General features: G+C 51.0%; 1 protein-coding gene across 1 annotated transcript in view; it reads left to right on the top strand.

The window, feature by feature from the left end:
• wscd2 (WSC domain containing 2) overlaps positions 1-20803 on the top strand; it is a 351702-nt gene that overhangs the window by 274173 nt on the left and 56726 nt on the right. The window contains exon 7 of the mRNA XM_072475405.1: positions 5185-5385. Within this exon, the coding sequence (XP_072331506.1) occupies positions 5185-5385 (201 nt within the window). The remainder of the gene's footprint in view (positions 1-5184; positions 5386-20803) is intronic.

Below are 20803 nucleotides of genomic sequence, written 5' to 3'. Positions count from 1 at the left end.
GCACAGTTCTCTATCAAGCATTCACATCTTCAGAAACGCAAGGTGCTTTGGAGCAAATGAAGTACTTTTGAAATGTAGTCACTATCGCAATGTAGGCACCCGGAGGAAACCCACGCAGACAGGTGTAAACTCCACACAGGCAGTCACGCGAGGCCGGGGGTCAGGGGTTATGGGGAGAAGGCGCATGAGAAACCTATGGGCCAGGATTGAATGGCGGAGCAGACTCGATGGGCCGAGTGACCTAATTCTGCTCCTGCATCTTACGGTCTTAAAACATAACTAAACACAAACTATACATTCCTTTTAAAAACTATTGTTACGAGCTACAGAAACTCCTCTAATACCACTCCCATTAACTAACACGCCTTGTTCGCAGGGAGCTTTCCAACTGGAGAGTGAAAATTGTTAAACTTACAACGCCACGCAGGCGACTGAAGGTCACACCAGGCAATAAAAATGAAAAGAGAAAGTGAAAAATAGGTTAATATAAGGAGCAAACAGGAGAAATCCCTCAGATATAACTAAAGGCATCAACCAATGAACATGAATAGAAATTAAACACGGAGCCAAATAACAGATTAAACAGAGCACAATTTGTGCTTTCGGACAAAGGAGTCAGCATTGTCCGACAAATCAAAAAGTGGTCTTTTTCTTGAAATGTCACTTGAAGGCGAGCTGGATAAATCACCCTGATCTTGACTCCAGTCTTGCACAGGATGGATTTCACTCCATTAAGGGCGACTCTTTTTTAAGCTAAGTTCGCACGCATGTCCTGGTGCAGAATAATAGCGTGTCCTTCCCACACAAGTTTTGGTGTTCCCTTCCAGAGCGAAAACCCAACTACTTCTCTTTGAAACTGTGAAATCTTGTGAGCACAGCACGAGGAGGATCTCCTGCACGAGGCTTTGGTCGAAGTGAGCGATGAGCCCGGGCCCATTCTGGAGGGATATTAAAGTACATCCTCACCCACCACGTGGCCGAGAAATGCACAGTGGGGGGCTCCGGTCCTCGACTCCCTCCGGTAACCCCACTATACAAATATTTTTGTCGCCGTTAGTGTTCTGTTGATTCGACTGTGGAAGCAAGGCTGGACTCTTACAGAGATGATCCTATCACTGTGGTCCGACAATGACATCCCCATGCCCTTAATCGTAGCTCCGTGAGCTTCGATGACCTGGCTGGAACTTCCAGAACTTGATGAATGGGGGCCAAGGCCTCCTCAAGTGATCTTTTAAAATCCACTGAAGAGCTTTGTCGGTGCTTATCGAACCCTACTGCCAAGATTTTAGAAAGAGCGTCGGCCGTTAGTGGAGTGTTCAGAGAATAACCTACCTCATGGAATCATAGAATTTACAGCGCAGAAGGAGGCCATTCGGCCCATCGAGTCTGCAACGGCTCTTGGGAAGATCACCCTACTTAAGCCCACACCTCCACCCTGTCCCCCAGCAACCCCACCTAACCGAAGGGCAATTTAGAATGGCCAATCCACTTAAGGTTTGGACTGTGAGAGGAAACCGGAGCACCCAGAGGATACCCACGGAGAGAACGTGCAGGCAGTTCCCCAAGTCGGGAAACGAACCTGGGACCCTGGAGCTGTGAAGCATCTGTGCTGACCACTGTGCTGCCATGCCATCCTCCGCCATCTTAACCACCAGAGTGCCGGACCAAATCCTTTTTGGTTTTGCCTCTCTTGGGCATTTCAGTGATGGGGGAATTCTACACAGTCAAATTTTGGGGTCTTTCCAAGAGGTTAGAGACCCGGGACATGGGGGGAAACAGTGAAAAGGTCAGGTTTCCAGGAGGAGCCACCTTGTTCATATCTTGCCCTCCCGTCGCGCCACTGGAAGAGTCATTTTAATTTCTGCCCCATGATTTGACAATAACTACCTTCAGCCGTTATCTTAGATTCATTTGTATTCCATTTGAAAGTGGACTCATTAAAATTAGACCAATGTTGACATATCTATGCCTGGCCCTGGCATCTTAAAGGGGAAACACCTGACAAAATAAATGGACGAATTTAACTGAAACAATAAACAAACTGCAAATCTTGAGGGGCCACATAGACTGTATCTTACTCAGTGTAATGCTCATTGGAAAGAGAAAAACCCCATGGTGCATGTAGACAGGGTCGTCAACACCATTTATTAATGGAGGCAATAGCCCATTCACTATCAACTTAATTTTCTGTGGCTGTTCGATCCCAGCGTGCCATCCCATAATCGCAGCTTGATTTACCTTGCCTTCTGCTATTCTTTTCAGTTTTCAATGGTGTCTGCCATTATAGCTCTTGTTCCTTCAACTGGTGTCGAGTGTGCAAGTTTTTTTATTTAAAAGCTGTACTTAAATGCACATATTTCTCATGGGGTTTGCATGCCAGAGCGCAAAATATGTATTTTTATATTGAGAAATTAAAGATGAGTAAGAGTGTTTTATAACGGTACAAGGCAACTTAAGTACAGGTGTCAGAAAACATCAGATGAAATCTGAGCAATTTATACAGTTAATAGGATAGTGAAGTATGTCCGTTTGGACTACACCATGAAGTATTTTACAAGCCCAACTTTACTATTTCAAAGTCCGGCATATGGACTCTTTGGCTGTGATTTAATAGAAATGAAACAGAGTCCCATGTCGAGCGCGTTTAGCCGGGTGTTTTCCGGCATCGGGAGCGCCGAGAATGATCCCGCTATCGGACGGGACTCTGCTTCATTTTGGGGCCTGGAAGAGGAACGCCCCGCCGAGGGCGTACTCAGTCCCATTTCCCGCACGATCGAACTCTGCTCACCAGTGCAGGAAGAGAAAATGGCGCCCCGATCTCGAGACCCTGCACCGCAGTCTCCAGACCACCTCAACAAGGGGTGATCGTGCCCCCGCACCGCACTTCATAAGGTCAGGGCACTCCCTGGCCCGATCCACGGCACGGCAAAATGCCACTTGGACTCCTCGGCACTTCCACCCGAGCAGTGCCACCTGGGTGCCATCCGGGCGACACAAGGGTGCCCGATTGCTCAGGAGACCTCCCCAAGTGGCGGTATGCCTGGTCCATGTTTGTGGAGACCAGCGCGAAACGGCACCTGCTCGGGGTCTCCGAGGCCATGGGGTTAGATCCCGCACCTTGGGTAACTTCGATGAGTGAGCCTTACTGCATACTTTGAGGTGCAGATTTGGGCCCCCCCCTCTGAGGGCGGGATCCAAATTGCGACACCTCGTCAGTTCCCGTTCGATCACAAGATTTACCAGGCGGGTCGTATCCAGGGTTGAGAGCAGCGTGGCCGTTAGATTGTGCCCTTACGTTTACTTATGTACATTATGAGCCATGTTTTATCAGAAACTTCATCTGGCTTCTCATTCATAACGCTACAAAACTGAAATGAGCACACACCTCTTTTTCTTATTCTCGCATGGGATGTGGGTGCGAATTTATTTCCAATCCCAACCCTTGAGGAAGCATTTAAGAGGAAGCATTGGGGCGGCATGGTGGATCAGTGATTAGCACTGCTGCCTCAAAGCGACAGGTTCAATTCTGACCTCGGGTCACTGTCTGTGTGGAGTTTGCACATTCGCCCAGTGTCTGCGTGGGTTTCCTCCGGGTGCTCTGGTTTCCTCCCACAGTCCAAAGATGTGCAGGTTCGGTGGATTGACCATGATAAATTGCCCCTTAGAGTCCAGGGATGTGCAGGTTAGGTGACGCGATTAATAATAATAATAATCTTTCTTGTCACAAGTAGGCTTACATTAACACTGCAATGAAGTTACCGTGAAAAGCCCCTAGTCACCACATTCCGGCACCTGTTTGGGTACACAGAGAGAGAATTCAGAAAGTCCAAATTACCGAACAGCACACCTTTCGGGACGTGTGGGAGGAAACCGGAGCACCCGGAGGAAACCCACGCAGACACGGGGAGAACGTGCAGACTCCGCACAGACAGTGACCCAGCCGGGAATCGAAGCTGGATCCCTGGAGCTGTGAAGCAACTGTGCTAACCACTGTGCTACCGTGCTGCACTGGGATGAGGCGGGGTGAACATGGGTAGAGTACTCATTCGAAGGGTCGGTGCCGCCTCGATGGGCCTCCTTCCGCACTGTAGGGATTATATGATTCTATGATTGCTGTGGATCTGGGGCCATGTGTAGGCCAGGCTAGGTAAGGGCATTAGTGAGCCAGATCGACAATGTTTTTATGATCACCATTAGACGTTCCAGATTTCTATTCGATTTCAAATTTTATCATTTGCTGTGGCTGGATTCAAGCCTGGGTTCCCCAAGCATTACCCTGGGTCTTTGGATTATTAGTCCAGTGACAATACCACAATGCCACAACTGAGTCATTATCTGCTGGTTTAGCACAGTGGGCTAAACAGCTGGCTTGCAATGCAGAATAATGATCAGAAGACCTGTTAGTTGAGGGCTAACTGTCGCCCAAGACACTGGGAGAATCACCATGTTCTTCTTCGAATAATGTTATGACATCTATACTGTTCATCTGCACATGCAGAAACAGATCAGTTTAACGGCTCACCGAAAAATGGCTCCTCCAATAAATACAGTGCTCTTTTGGTAAGGCACTGTAGTCCCAGGGTGAGACCCACAGCCTTCTGACTCAGGGCTGCGTCTGAGGAGGAGCGGATCTGAAGGTCCCCCGTTGGTTCAGTGTAGAAATGGCGATAGCTATTGCGCAACTGAGGCACACAGACCTCAAGCATGCCAGAATTGATGGCTGGTCCATATTGACTTAAGGTGGCAGCCACGGAGCGGTGGGTTGGGCCCAATAGGGCGGAGGAGGGTTGAGAGAGGCTACAGGTTCAGCGACTCCAGCGGCAAAGAGTGAAGTGAGGGCAGGGTCAAGCTTCAGTGCGACGCCTCGACAATCAAACGGCCTCATTGCACTCGATGACTGGACTGACATGTGAAGAATGTCCACCTTGATAGAGTGGTACTGACACCTACGAGTCAGTACAAAACGCAAGGAGCGAGCTGGACAGCGATGAGTCCTGAACTTGTGGACAGAGAATTATACTGAATGACCTTTCTAAAGTCTTGCTGTCCTTTGTTCGAAAGTAAATTCAGATCAAATGTTCTAAACCCACCAGAATGCCCTATAGAGGAAGTGTTAAGTTTCCACCATGTTCAGGTGAAAGTGGTGACATTTTATTTTCTGTTTATTTCCCTCCCTCCCCTTAGGTTTTAAGGGAGAACGAGACCATTGGAAAAGTGGCCGTTCGATTTGCATAAAAACACATGAGAGTGGAAAGAAGGAAATCGAATTGTTCGATGCTGCAATCCTGCTTATTCGAAACCCATACAAAGCTCTAATGGCTGAATTCAACCGGAAATATGGAGGGCATATTGGCTTTGCCTCTGAAGCTCACTGGCAGGGCACAGGTATGATCTACAGTTCGTCGGGGGGGGGGGGGGGGGGGGGGGCGGTTCCGCATTGTCCTAAGACTGAAAGCCATCAGCGGAAAGGATTGGAGTGTTAGATTCCACCTCCTGCTTCTGTCTGTTGGATAAACCCAGGGGAATGTTGAGGACCCATAGTGTAAAACCGTTGACAAACAATAAAGATGTGGAGATGCCGGCGTTGGACTGGGGTGAGCGCAGTAAGAAGTCTTACAACACCAGGTTAAAGTCCAACAGGTTTGTTTCGAATCACTAGCTTTCGGAGCACTGCTCAAAGGAGCAGTGCTGAGCAAGCTAGTGATTCGAAACAAACCTGTTGGGTTTTAACCTGGTGTTGTAAAACCATAAAGAGGAAGACCTGCATTTATATGGTACTTTTCATGGCCACTAGATGCCTTGAAATGCTTCACTGCCAATGAAGTACCTTTGAAGTGTGGACACTGTTGTAATGTGGGAAATGTGGTGCCGGTTTGTACACAGCAAGGTCCCGCAAACAGCAATGTAGTAATGGCTGTTTTTGTGATGCGCGTTGAGGGATAAATATTGGCCAGGATACCAGGGATACCTCCCTTGTTTTTCTTTGAAGTGTTATCATGTGACCTTTTACATGCCCCCGAGCAGGTAGACGGGCCTCAGTTTAATGTTTGCACTGGAGGGTCATTCATGATTTTTGTGCTCAAGCCCGAGAGTGGTGGAAGCTAAGATTGTGAGCGTAAATTTCCAATTATGAAACAAAATTTGACACAGAGTCAGGTTAAGAAGTTAGAAGACAGGTGAGGTAGTTTTAAGAAGCATCCTAACGGAGAAGGGAAAGCTAGATAGGTGAAGAAGTTCAGGGAACATGTTTCAGAGCTTAGCCCGGAGGGAGTGAAGGCATGGCGGACAATGATGGAGCGATGAGAATTGGGGATCTGCACGCACTCAGAAGGTTGGAAAGAGAGAGAGAAAATGAGAGAGAGAATGAGAAAGTTTGCAGTCGCAGTATTGCCAGAGTGAGAGCCAAGTTAAGTCAGAAAGGGGTGAGGGCATTGTGATGATATGCATGAGGCAAGTTGGTGCACAAAGTTATGCACGATCTCCGACCACTAGGTAGCATTGTAAACTCGCCACAAGACCCTGTGATTGGGAAGTTGGGAGTTGGTCGTGCTGGGAGATAGACGTATTTGCAGTAGCTCCACAATAGTTGAGTGTTAGTTGTTTATTATTTCATTTATTCTAATTATCTTACCACACAATTGTCGGGCCAACAATGTGTACAAGGACAGGAAATGACAAGCTTCGGTTGTCACCTCGTAAAGTATTGACAACCCTCGATATCTCCTGGAATCACTCAATATTCATCGATTTGATATTTCAGTCCCCACTGCAATGGTGAATTACGCCAAAAGGATAGATTAAAAATCACACTGATTAAAAGTAAGATTTCAAGGCTCCACATTGCTTCAACCACTGAACTTTAAAAATAACTCTGACTGTTCAGTTTACAACATTTTGAAGAGGGAGCTCTCCCCCAGCAGTCTGCTACTGAAGCTTTGAAATGATCTGTGTGTGGTCCCTAGGCCAGCAGTATAAAATCAGCATGTAATTGATGTCATTGCAGCCTGTGTCCATGTTCAGTCTGCGGGTACTCAGCAGTGTATTTCTGTTCATGATTTGAATATGGATCTCAAAGGATAGATTTGAAACTATTGTGGATTAAAGGACGATATTATATTCTCCCAGAATATTTCGAAGTGTTGCCCCCGTGATAAAAGCGGTGAGATTCCCATCGGCACAATCCAGATGGCACACTTGGCCATTTTTTCAGAGATTGGGGAGATTTCCGCCAGGAAAGAGATGTGCAGGACCCAAAGACAGCGGCCACGCCGGGTCCTCGCAGATCAGGGTGCCGTTTTTAAAGGGGGGTCCAATCTCCAGACAACCCTACAGCCGCCCCCGGGCTCCCTCTTCCTACTCGCTGGCAGTGACCTTCCTCCCACCACTCGCAGGCATCAGCCCCCCCACCCTCCTCCCCTAAGTGACCCAGACCCTGCGATGGGGTCACTGAAGGACCTCTGTCTTTCAGGCCTCCCTCTCCCCGTTGAGGCCCCCCCCTCCATGGCCCCCCCCTCAGACCACCCACCTCAATTCCCCCCATCGCCCCCCCACCCCCCACCCACCCCCCCCCCCCCCCCATCATGGCCAAGCACCCTTTCAGGCCTTGCTCCTTGGCACCTGGCAGTGCCATGTTGGCAGAGGCAGGGCCCTGCCCTGTCCCAAACCACCCTGGGGCACCAATGGGTTTCTGGGCCCCGCCGGCGTAGTCACCATGTCTGGGGCGGAATTCTGCGGCGATTCTCCGGCCCGGATGGGGAAAATGCGTATTTAAATAGTTATTTAAAAAATGCGAACCTGGTGCACTTTCAGGCCTTCTACCTCCCACCCTCCTCAACCTCAGCTTCTGACCCACCCGCCAGGATTTACCAGCCCCCACCCCCCTTGGGTTCTGCCGAGGTCGATCCCGTTTTGTATGGCTTGCTCGTCCTGCTGGTGGGGAACCCACCGTGAGAGGGGGGAAGCTGCCTTCGGCGGGGCTGGAAGATCCTGCTGCCAGGAAGTGCTGGAAAATCCCACCCTAGATCCTCTCGCTCACAAAGACAATCTAGTTGCGAATCTTCTTGCCCGCTTGTGCCCCTGTTTCAGGTCATCTGCTGCTGAATCCCTCGCCCATGCCGCTACCATCTTCCGACTTGCCGGAATGTTCTAGTGCATGTCCTGGCTGCGGCCGCGACTTTTTTTCCCCCCCCAAATGGTTACTCACTGGGACAGATTTTTGCTGCCCTATTGGTGTGCCTCTCAGTACCCTGAAGAGCCACTCTATCAGAATGCTCCGAGTGGCTAATCAGGGACTTCCGAGGACACGCTGGGAATGAAATGAAAATCGCTTATTGTCACAAGTAGGCTTCAAATGAAGTTACTGTGTGATGCACTAACAATTACGACGAGACGAGAGTAGAGTGTAATCAAGGCTTTATTACGCAGAGATATGTAGACTCCCGCAGCTGCCGCCGAAATGGCTGCAGCTCGGAGAGCCCTCACATTTATACTCCGCCTACTGGGCGGAGCCAGCAGGCAGGGATCTACCCCCGTACCTGTAGTACAGGGGCCTTACCGTAATACCCCTCGTATGCGGTATATACAATACAACAGTGGTAACTACCACATTATGAAAAGCCCCTAGTCGCCACATTCCAGCGCCTGTTCAGGGAGGCTGGTATGGGAATTGAACCATGCTGCTGGCCTGCCTTGGTCTGCTTTCAAAGCCAGCGAATTAGCCCTGTGCTAAACCAGCCCCCGTACAAAGGAATTTCGAACGCACTTTGGCTCGTGTACGGCATAATGGACTTGCTGTTTGGCAAAAACATTGCCCTTGAAGAGCAACAGAGAGGAACCACTTGTGGAAAAAAATGATCTTGTCGGAATTTACCTGGGTAAAAAACAAATCACCGCCTGGCCACCCTTCCATGATGCACAAGATCATTGAAAGCTCTACTATTGAAACCGGTCACCTTTCTGACCTGCAATGGCTTCCGCCTCCCACCCTAAACTACTCATCTTTAAACTCTTTCTTTCAAGGCCTGGCAGCCCCCGCCCCATCTCCGTAACCTGTGGCAGCCCTGCTCACAAAGGCGGAAAAGGAAGAATGACCTTCACATTCTTCAGATGTCGCAAGGTGCTTTACAAACCAGTTAGCTGTTCCGAAGTGTCGTCACTCTTATAATATTGAAAACACAGCAGCTGATCTGTGCGCAGCAAGCTCCCACAAATAACAATCTGACATAATCTGTTGGTCCATGATGTCCGGTGAGGGATAAATGTAGGATGACGCTGTGGGAGCTTTTACCTGAGAGAAAAGCCTGGCCTTTGACCATTGCCCGCCTCGAGGAAGAAATGGAGCATCACTGTTTTTTCATTATTCATTCGTGAAATGTGGGCATCGCTTGCAAGGGGCAGCACGGTAGCATTGTGGATATCACAATTGCTTCACAGCTCCAGGGTCCCAGGTTCGATTCCGGCTTGGGTCACTGTCTGTGCGGAGTCTGCACATCCTCCCCGTGTGTGCGTGGGTTTCCTCCGGGTGCTCCGGTTTCCTCCCACAGTCCAAAGATGTGCAGGTTAGGTGGATTGGCCATGATAAATTGCCCTTAGTGTCCAAAATTGCCCTTCATGTTGGGTGGGGTTACTGGGTTATGGGGATAGGGTGGAGGTGTTGACCTTGGGTAGGGTGCTCTTTCCAAGAGCTGGTGCAGACTCGATGGGCCGAATGGCCTCCTCCTGCACTGTAAATTCTATGATATGATATCTATGATAATTAGTTGCCTATCCCTAATTGCCCGTGACCGAGTGGCTTGCCAGGCCAGTTCAAAGTCAGCCGCATGTAGGCCAGACTAGGTCAGGATGGCAGATTTCCTTCCCTGAAGGACATTCGCGAACCCCCAATTATTTTTGCAACAATCCATGTTAGTTTTATGGTCGCCAACACAACAATTAATAATAGCTCTCATTTAGTCAACATTACAGAGACTAGCTTTACATTCCAGATTTTAGAAACTGAATTTGAATTCCACCAGCTGCCATGGTGGGATTTGAAACCATGTCCTCAGAATATTAGACCGAGCCTCCAGGTTACTAGTCCAGTGACATTACCGTTATGTCATCATCTCTCCTCCCTTCTCTTTCGCCCCAATCCCCCTCCGTTTAAATGACCAGCCACCAGCAGTCCGTTCAATCAGAATTTGTGTAGGTTAGCTATGTTAGAGCAAATACGTTTCCAGGCTTCCCTGGATTTGGCTATTGAAGCACCATCAATTACACATGAGGCAAGTTGTAGAGAACAAAGTAATGGTTTTAATACTCTAAGATGTAGCCTGTCTGCTGCTGAACCCAGACTGGAGACAGGGCTACAGATCAGTGTGGTGTTGGGTGCTCTGGTGCACAGATGAGCCAACACAGTTGTATGTGGTACAACTCTATTTTATTTTAACTCTTATAATACAGTTCGTTCTGGATACTCTGCACGTGCTGTCTCCCTGAGTGAGTCTGGTAGCAGGTCTGTCCTGGTCTTCCTCTCCAGCTAATACTGACCACCGGGTGTCGTGTCTGTGCTTTTATATCTTTCTGTCATTGGTTGTGGTGTTGTGTGTTCTGATTTGTCTGTTGGTGTGTCTATCATGATGTGTGTGTTTGAATATCATGACATCCCCCCTTTTTACAAAGATATGTGCCTACGTGGTTATAAATATAATCGTGTCGTGAGTGCATCTAAGAGTGTGTGCGTGTGTTGTGTACAGCGTGTGTATATGACGTAACTATTTACATGGGGCGATGTCGGGTGCGTCACACTAACAAGGTTGTACCATAACAAAACATGGATGCGAGAAAAAAAAAAACTTGAACAGTGGTCCGGTCAGACGATATCTGGAACAATAAACAACAACAGGTTATAATACAGAAGTGTTTGACTTTTTGAACGTATGAACAGCGTTATAAGTCCAGTCTAATGGGTGACCGCCTCAAGAATGGGCTGGTCCTCAAGCCGCTTCAGCTGTGGAGATTTGGGGTCACACTGGTTCACCTTGGACTGTTGGAGGTGATGCTGTTGCCGAAGTCTCTACTTTTCCATTTGTTGTACTTCGTGCAGTGCTTGGTTTTTCATTCGTGCAAATATAACATTCAACATCTTTGTTAGTGTTGCCTTGGCTGTGGTTTGGTTCTGGTGGCGATGGAAGGGGCATGATCCGTGGCATCTCCACGAAGTCATCCTTGGGAACCAGTGGAGGATCCGGCGTGTGCGTACGGTTCAGTTGCGAGCGTGGAAGGCGGCGCAAAGCTCGCTGATTGCGCCTACGCACCAATCCATCCGCCCTGCATGCCAGGAACAAGGTGGAGTCTTTTTTCTTTTTATGTTTGTGGTGGACGGCATCTTGTAGCCGATGGGTCGTTGCCATTGAAGTAGCACCATCACTAATATCATGCAAGGCGATGACTGTGCCACATGTGGAAGTTGGCCGAGACCGTGCACGCTGGTTCCGGCCACCTGCTGTGCCGGAAGGGCGACTCCGCAGAGAAACGTCGAAGCATGTCGCCTTGGAGAGAGAATTGTTGCTCGCATCAACGTCTGGCGATGGCGCGAATTGGTGTGTCCATCTTGGACCGCCGGTGCTGGTTGCCACTGCCGACCCAGTGGGACTGCCACGCGATCCATTCCCTGTCGCCGTGGCATCCACTGTCAACCTGAGCGTGCCATCACCGAGGCCGCGACACCGCCCGTCCGGAGCAAGGTCTGGCGTGCGCGAATCAGAGTCGGCGCTTGGCTGCTCCCCATCTGGAGTCCGGTCTGCCTTCCGTCGATGCCCCCCGTCCGGAGTCCCAACAGGTTCACTGGAGGCAGCCGAGATTCCCTGAAGCTGCACTTCTGGAGTCGGAACATGCAGGAATGCACCAACCAGTGGAGAGGCTCGAGCCATCGAGGGTGGAAGCGGTGCGCCGCCACCGCAGTCGTCAGTGGTCCCACCGTGATCGTCGAGTGCCTCGGTACGCACTATGCGAGGTCTGTCACCTTGCACCTTTTGCATGGGAAGTGGGATGCTGTCGTCACTCGTCTCACACCCCGTGGATAGATCCTCATTAGCAGCTTGCTGTTCACTAGGGTTGGGTAAATTGTCAGAGTTTTCATCTGGTGGTGCACACCATGTCGGTGGACTGTCATTGTCTTGCCGTTGTCCTTCATTTGGGCTTTTCTTCTTTGGAATTTTAAATCTTCCCCCAGACATTGCAGAACCTTGTTTATTACCCCCAAATTCTCCCATATGTATGGTCTCGAATATAGGACCCAATGTTTCTATCGACATTGTACTATTTTCCAAAGAACATTCCGTTTCACTTTTCTTCTCAGGTACCTCATATGTATCTTTGTCTAATTTACATGCCTTCATGGTCTCTGGGTCTGATTTTGCTGGGACTGGCATGGTCACAGTCTCTCTTTTACTGTTCTCAATTGCCCACATTATACTCCCCATACATAACTGCTTAATCACTGGGGTTAGTGTGGTACAATGGATAATCGGGTCGACCTTATCTGCATCTTCACCATTAGTGGAAAGCACACTTGGTTCACTTGAAACTGCTGTGGGTTTTAAATTCGTTATCTGGCTACTCGATGTCGGTGTCCTCAGGATTCTTGCTCCAATGTTCTGCTCATTTATCAGTGGAGTGTGTATAGGTTCAATGCAATTAATGTTCCCCTCAAGGTTTGAGGACTCATTACTGACTAACTGCTGGTCTCCGAAGTTGGGACTTTGCGGCGTTGTGTTGAAGGGAGACATTTGTCCCTGCTGTAGATATGATTCAGGTTGTGTTATTTCCATTACCTGAGGATCAATGTCTTGTCCATTTTTTCGATCCGTACTAAAACACTGGCAATTCTCAGTCTGCTCCTTGCAAGTTAAACATTCAATTAATTTCTTTAGCAAATCCTCAGCATCCTTCTGTGGCCGTGCAGCATTATTAATCTCTGTTCGGCTATAATGATCCTGAAGGTCAGCGCATAAACCTTTTTTCTTCGGGCTTGGACGAGGCGATTCCTTTGGCTTGTCTTCAGTTGGGCTTGAACAATCTTCAGCGCTGTGCCCTTCATTGTAGCATGAGAGACCGTCATGGTCATGCTGCTGTGTAGTGGAGCATGGTAGGCTGTTATAGCCTTCTTGCTGTTCACGTGAGCATGGCAGACTTGCATCGTCTGCCGCTGGTTGGTCAGGAGAGGTTGCTAGACCCTCATGGTCTTGTCCCTGCAAGGACCGCGCTCTGGAGTCTTGCGTTTCTGCAATTGTGGAGTCTGTCCACGAGCTTGCTGTGGAGGCTTGTGACACTGGAGTCACTTCTGGTTCATGCGAGGACTGCGCTCTGGAGTCTTGCATGTCTTCTTTCATAGAGTCGGGAACGTTGAGCGGGACGTGGACCACGCTCTGTGTGGCAGCAGGGCGCTCTCCGTGTGCTTGCAGCGCTCCCTGTCTGTTAATGTCAGGCTGCAGCATCATCCGGTACTGATAAGTTGGGGCGTCATATCTGCTGGATTGAAGATCCTCAAATCCGAAAAATGAATCCGCATCTGCGTCGGATTCAATGTGGGGGCCGCCAATGTGCAACACAAAAGGTTCGTCCGAGTCATAGTCGTATAGGACCACGGAGCTATCATTGGGCTCGCGAGGTCCGGAAACACTGTAAAGATAGTCATCGAAGTATTCGAGGTCGGAATCATCGGCTTGTGCGTAGGTAACTGCTTGTCGGAGGGCTCTTCGGAGGTCAAATTCATCTCCTGGGTCAATTTGCGGCAATGTGCTGTCATTCCAGGTGAGGGAAGGTTGTCTTACAGCTTTAACAGATTTTTGTTTTTTTGATTTGGGACGTTTCCCTTTTAAATTGGATTTGGGACGTTTCCCCATTAAATTGGTGCAGTCTGGGGCCTCTGACATCCTGACGCTCGGTATGTAGCACGTAGGAAGCGACTGTGCATGCTCAGATCGCATGCGCAAACGTAACTTCCGGTTCTGCGCACTGCTCGCGCAACTGTGCTAGCGTGATACCTTTAGCAAGATGGCCGCCGACCTCGACCCAGCCCTCTCTCAGGCCCAGGATTTCGGCCTCTGGGAATTCGGGCTCCGGGATCCCAGCCACGAGGTGAGTACTGCAGCTTTTCTTACCTTTACTTGCCGATTGGATTGCGTTTTCTTCACAGTACTTGGAGAATTTGTCCAGGACTGCCTGGTAATCGTACCTTTGCTGCCTCCTGAAGAACCTGAACCTTGTGAATATTTCTCTTGCCCTTGCACCGGCGATGGTGAGGAGAAATTCAATTTTTTTTCGCTATCATCCAGGTCTTGGAGTTCAGCTGCCACCAGGAACAATTCGAACACTTGCCGGAATCGCCGCCAGTTTTCGCGGAGATCGCCGTGGCACTGGAGCGGCTGCGGAACCGGAAGCTCTATCATTTTGCCTGGGCACTGCTGGTTGTCTGTGTACACTGAGGTATGCCGGCAGGTATCGATCCACTCCTGTACCATGTGGTGTTGGGTGCTCTGGTGCACAGATGAGCCAACACAGTTGTATGTGGTACAACTCTATTTTATTTTAACTCTTATAATACAGTTCGTTCTGGATACTCTGCACGTGCTGTCTCTCTGAGTGTGTCTGGTAGCAGGTCTGTCCTGGTCTTCCTCTCCAGCTAATACTGACCACCGGGTGTTGTGTCTGTGCTTTTATATCTTTCTGTCATTGGTTGTGGTGTTGTGTGTTCTGATTTGTCTGTTGGTGTGTCTATCATGATGTGTGTGTTTGAATATCATGACAATCAGTCAACTACATACAACACCCAATGGGGCGGATCTATGCAAGAACAACAATATATAACACAGTAAGTAACAATGGAACAAACAGTAACAGAGAATATATACAGCGCTGTAAGTGACAGTGGAACAACAGTGGAACTACAATAACAGTGGTTCACCACAGCTATAATGAATCCAGCATCGCCCCGAACCTCCCCCGCGACCTCGACCCCACGGGCATCACTCCCTGTGTACCTGCTGACAGATTCCATTGTCCAACTTTTTGCATGCTACAGGCGTCACAAGCTGGAGGGTCTGAATCCACAGCTGATGTGTTTAGTGGGCAAGTCACCATAGGGAGAGAGGTACAATTTCTGTAAACTGTCACTGGATTCTGAATATTTTTACGCTTAAGCCTTTGAGGCTTTGTATTTCTATATTTATATATATATATCATGACATTACCAAGGTAACCTTGTGGGCTTGCAAGAGCAGCCTTTATTGGAGATTGAGGTTGATCTAACGTTTGGGATAAATCAAATACAACGAGCGTGGAAGTATTTATATCACATTTAGCAATTGGCTCTCAGGTCAGAAGCATTTGCTTAAGTTTAATTTCAGGATCGGAGTTCGACCCCGGATCACTGTCCGTGTGGAGTTAGCACATTCTCCCCGTGTCTGCGTGGGTATCACCCCCCACAACCCAAAGATGTGCAGGTTAGGTGGATTGGCCACCCTAAATTGCGCCTTTATTCGGAATTTTTTTCAAAAAGTTTAATGTTCCACTAGAAAGCCTTTTTGAGTGTGACTCAGGTTTTTACCGGAATAAGCAGGTGTTAAAATCATTATGACACAAACCTGCCACATTCTCGTTTGGTTCTGCCCGGAAATAAATCGCCACCTGCCGTTTTGAGAAACCGCTCCGAGGCTCACGGATTCCTGACTAATCAGTATCCCGAAACCGCGCAGGCGCCTGACCTCACACCAATCGGGAATGTGCTGTTCAGACAATAACATTTTCTTCCAGACGCTCCGAGACCAGCTGGTCACAAAGAGCAAACAGTAGGCGGAGGAGACATTGAAAACAGGGTGACCCAACCATCCCGGATGCTGTTCCGCCATCGGGCTGGCTGTCCAGCCTGCCGGGTCGGTTGTGGCCGGGACACATTTGTCCCACACCGGAGATGTTCGAGCACTGCGTTCTCCTCATCAAATCAGCCCTGATAGCGATCCCCCCCACTTTCCCTCCTAGCTTTTGGCAGAGGAGTGGGACGGGGAGGGCATTGTTCAGGCATGTCCCTCTTCCCCCTCCCCCCGCAAGCACAGTGGTTAGCACTGTTGCTTCACAGTGCTAGGGTCCCAGGTTCGATTCCCGGCTTGGGTCACTGTCTGTGCGGACTCTGCACGTTCTCACCGTGCCTGCGTGGGTTTCCTCCGGGCGCTCCGGTTTCCTCCCGCAAGTCCCGAAAGACGTGCTTGTGAGGTGAATTGGACATTCTGAATTCTCCCTCTGTGTACCCGAACAGGGGCCGGAATGTGGCAACTCGGGGATTTTCACAGTAACGTCATTACAGTGTTAATGTAAGCCTACTTGTGTACCTGAACAGGCACCGGAGTGTGGCGACTAGGGGATTTTCACAGTAACTTCATTGCAGTGTTAATGTAAGCCTACTTGTGACAATAATAAAGATTATTATTATAAAGCACTGCACTCACCAAACTCCTCTGGTGCCAGGTGCAGACGTTGGGAGGCCTGTTGTAATTCACATTGACGCCCCTTACACTGACATGAATGGATTATGTAACGGTGGGTGGCGGGGCAGGGGAGGACCATCAGGCATAGAGGCCTGATGATCAGATGCTAATTTATTGTCTTGGGGAATGCCATAATTAATTAAGTAATTAAAACTTAAAGCCGGGCTGATTTCTCCACCTTGGAGAAGGGATGAGGGATGGACCAGGCCGCTTTCCGGGCCTTTAATCCTGACATGGAATAAATAAGGCCGGACACCATTGCAGGAGATCAGTGCTGCCACCACCACCACCATCCAGGTGTGTGTAGCACCATCGATCACACACGAGGCGAAACGTAGAGAACTTCAATCGAGGCTTTATTGAGCAGACTTGTTCAGACTCGTTCCCCAGCAGCTCAGTCACAGAATGCAGCTGCGGGGAGTAAACCGGGTTTTTATACCCCGCCTATCTGGGTGGAGCCCAGTAGGCGGCATATCCAATCGGGACCCAACATCTGTCCTCCAATAGCTCCTCAGCATTCATGGTGTACCGTATTACCCCTAATACATACCACCACATTCTCCCCTTGTTAAAAAAGAACCCGGCGGGGTGGTGGGTGGTATGGTGGTCGGGGTTTACAGGGTCGGTGCCTTAACCATTGAACTATATACAACCATGCTGCTTTTACTGGCCCACTGAATTATTCACATTTTCCCCGATTAGCAGCGCTAACTATTTACAACAATGCCGCTTTACTGGGCCACTGAATTATATACATCTTAAGTCGACTTAATGAGTCGAGATGGTGCTCTGGTCGCCCTTTCCGATCGTCTCAGCCCGGGTGGTGGTCGTGGTGCTGGCTCGGGTCCGGTCGACTCTGGGAGCATCGCGCTGTCCCTCTCTGTTTCCTTACTCCTGGGCGGGCCTGGGAGGAGAACCGATCCCCCCCGGAATGGGGTGGCTGTGGGGTGCACCGGCGGGAGTGAGGGGGTGGTGATTGGTGTTGGGGGGGGGGTGGGAGCTCTGGCGGGCGCCAGGTCCCGCAGAGAGACCGTGTCCTGTCGGCCGTCTGGGAACGCCACATAGGCGTACTGCGGGTTGGCGTGGAGTAGATGTACCTTTTCCACCAGTGGGTCTGATTTGTGCGCCCGCACATGTTTCCGGAGCAGGATGGGCCCCGGGGCTGCCAGCCAGGTCGGAAGTGACGTTCCAGAAGTGGACTTCCTAGGGAAGACAAGGAAGCGCTCGTGCGGCGTTTGGTTCGTGGTGGTGCACAGCAGGGACCGGATAGAATGAAGGGCATCCGGGAGGACTTCCTGCCAGCGGGAAGTTGGGAGACTCCTAGACAGTAGGGCCAGTAGGACGGTCTTCCAGACCGTTCCGTTCTCCCTCTCTACCTGCCCGTTCCCCCGGGGGTTGTAGCTGGTCGTCCTGCTCGAGGCTATGCCCTTGCTGAGCAGGAATTGACGCAGCTCGTCACTCATGAAGGAGGACCCCCTATCGCTATGGATGTAGGCGGGGAAACCGAACAGGGTACAGATGGTGCAGAGGCCTTTAATGACCGTGGCCGCGGTCATGTCGGGGCAGGGGATGGCGAAGGGGAAACGGGAGTATTCGTCAACGACGTTAAGAAAGTACGTGTTGCGATCGGTAGAGGGGAGGGGGCCTTTGAAATCCAGTCTGAGGCGTTCAAAGGGACGGGAAGACTTTATCAGGTGCGCTCTATCTGGCCTGAAAAAATGCGGTTTGCATTCTGCGCAGATTCGGCAGTTCCTGGTGACTGTTCGGACCTCCTCGACGGAGTACGGGAGGTTGCGGGCCTTTATAAAGTGGTAGAAGCGAGTGACCCCCGGGTGGTAGAGGTCCTCGTGGAGGGCTTGGAGGCGGTCCGCTTGTGCGTTGGCACATGTGCCGCGAGATAGGGCATCGGACGGCTCGTTCAGCTTGCCGGGACGGTACAAGATCTCATAGTTGAAGGTGGAGAGTTTGATCCTCCACCGCAGGATCTTGTCGTTTTTATCTTGCCCTGCTGTGCATTATCGAACATGAAGGCTACCGACCGTTGGTCAGTGAGGAGAGTCAATCTCCTGCTGGCCAGGTAATGCCTCCAATGTCGCACAGCTTCCACTGTGGCTTGGGCCTCCTTTTCTACTGAGGAGTGGCGGATTTCTGAAGCGTGGAGAAAAAGGCCACGGGTCTGCCCGCTTGGTTGAGAGTGGCCGCCAGAGCTACGTCGGATGAGTCACTCTCAACTTGGAAGGGGAGGGACTCGTCGATGGCGCGCATCGTGGCCTTTGCGATATCCGCTTTGATGCGGCTGAAGGCCTGGCGGGCCTCTGTCGACAGGGGAAAAGTAGTGGACTGGATTAGTGGGCGGGCCTTGTCTGCGTACTGGGGGACCCACTGGGCGTAATAAGAAAAGAAGCCCAGGCAGCATTTCAGGGCTTTGGCACAGTGGGGAAGAGGGAACTCCATGAGGGGGCGCATGCGTTCAGGGTCGGGGCCTATCACTCCATTACGCACTCCGTAGCCCAAGGTGGCTAGACGGTCGGTGCTAAACACGCATTTTTCCTCGTTGTAGGTGAGGTTGAGGGCGTTACCGGTCTGGAGGAATTTGCGGAGGTTGGCATCGTGGTTCTACTGGTCGTGGCCGCAGATGGTGACGTTGTCGAGGTATGGGAACGTGGCCCATAAACCGTGCTGGTCAACCATTCGGTCCATCTCCCATTGGAAGACCCAGACTCCGTTCGTGACGCCGAATGGAACCCTTAAGAAGTGGTATAGCCGCCCGTCTGCTTCGAAGGCAGTGTACTTGCGGTCACCGAGGCGAATGGGGAGCTGGTGGTAGGCGGACTTAAGGTCCACGGTGGAGAAGACCTTGTACTGTGCAATCCGATTGACCATGTTGGATATGCGGGGAAGAGGGTACGCATCTAGCTGCGTGTACCTGTTGATGGTCTGACTGTAGTCTACGACCATCCTCTGCTTCTCCCCTGTCTTCACTACTACCACCTGAGCTCTCCAGGGACTATTGCTGGCCTGGATTATGCCTTCCTTCAGCAGCCGCTGGACATCGGACCTGAAAACGTCCGGTCCTGGTTGCTGTACCGTCTGCTCCTAGTGGCGACGGGTTTGCAATCCGGGGTGAGGTTCGCAAACAAGGATGGCGGTTCGACCTTGAGTGTCGCGAGGCCGCAGATAGTCAGTGGGGGTATAGGGCCGCCAAATTTAAATGTTAAGCTCTGGAGGTTGCATTGGAAGTCCAACCCCAGGAGAGTGGGAACGCAGAGATGGGGGAGGACATACAGCTGGTAATTTTTGAACTCTCTCCCCTGCACCGTTAGGTTTGCGATGCAGAACCCTTTGATTGTAACGGAGTGGGACCCCGGCGCCAGGAAAAATTTCCATGCTCCCCGAGTCGATCAAACACGGCGTCTTGTGCCCGTTCACCAGCACCTTTGTCGTTGTCGTCTGGAGCGTCCGGGGCCGCGACTGGGCGAGGGTCACCGATGCCAAACGTGGTTGGTGCATCAGATCGTTGTCTTCAGGCAGTGTGGAGCCGTCCACACCGGGGTCCTTGCCGGTCAGCCAAGATGGAGGCGTCCATGGATCGCACGCTGCCGGGGGTGGACAAAATGGCCGCTCCCATGGGTCGCACGCGGCCGGGGGTGGACAAAATGGCCGCTCCCATGGATCGCACGCAGCCCGTAGGTAGGAAGATGGTGGCGCCCGTCCCCCCCTCGTGGTGTCCAGGGTCCAAAATGGCGGCGCCCATTGGCCGCCCGTGGGTCGCTGGGGGGGTTGAGCCTGTGGTCCCGTTTGTTCCCTGGAGATAGCGGCGACCCCACGGGACTGGCACACTGCTGCGTAGTGCCCCTTTTAACCGCAGCTTTTACAGGTGGCCGAGCGGGCCGGGCAGCGCTGGCGGGGGTGTTTCGGCTGCCCGCAAAAGTAGCAGCGGGGCCCCCCCAGGTGGCCTGGGATTCTGGCCGCGCACGCTTGCGGAGGGGTGGAGGGTGCCGGAGGGTCGGTCGCGGCGGGGGTCCACGGAGCCCAAGGGGCTGTAGTGCGGTCCGGGGCATAGGCGCGGGCGTTTTGGGAGGCCACGTCGAGGGAGGCTGCAAGGACCCGTGCCTCTGTGAGTCCGAGAGAGTCTTTCTCTATAAGTCTCTGCCGAATTTGCGATGATGCCAAACCTGCTACGTAAGCGTCTCTGATCAGGAGGTCCGTATGTTCATTCGCCGTTACCGCTGGGCAGTCGCAGTTTCTTCCCAGGATCGTCAGCGCATTGAAGAATTCGTCCA

Source organism: Scyliorhinus torazame, chromosome 1, assembly GCF_047496885.1.
Source record: "Scyliorhinus torazame isolate Kashiwa2021f chromosome 1, sScyTor2.1, whole genome shotgun sequence".
Classification (NCBI taxonomy): domain Eukaryota; kingdom Metazoa; phylum Chordata; class Chondrichthyes; order Carcharhiniformes; family Scyliorhinidae; genus Scyliorhinus; species Scyliorhinus torazame.
This window is presented reverse-complemented; position numbering and strand designations above follow the sequence as displayed.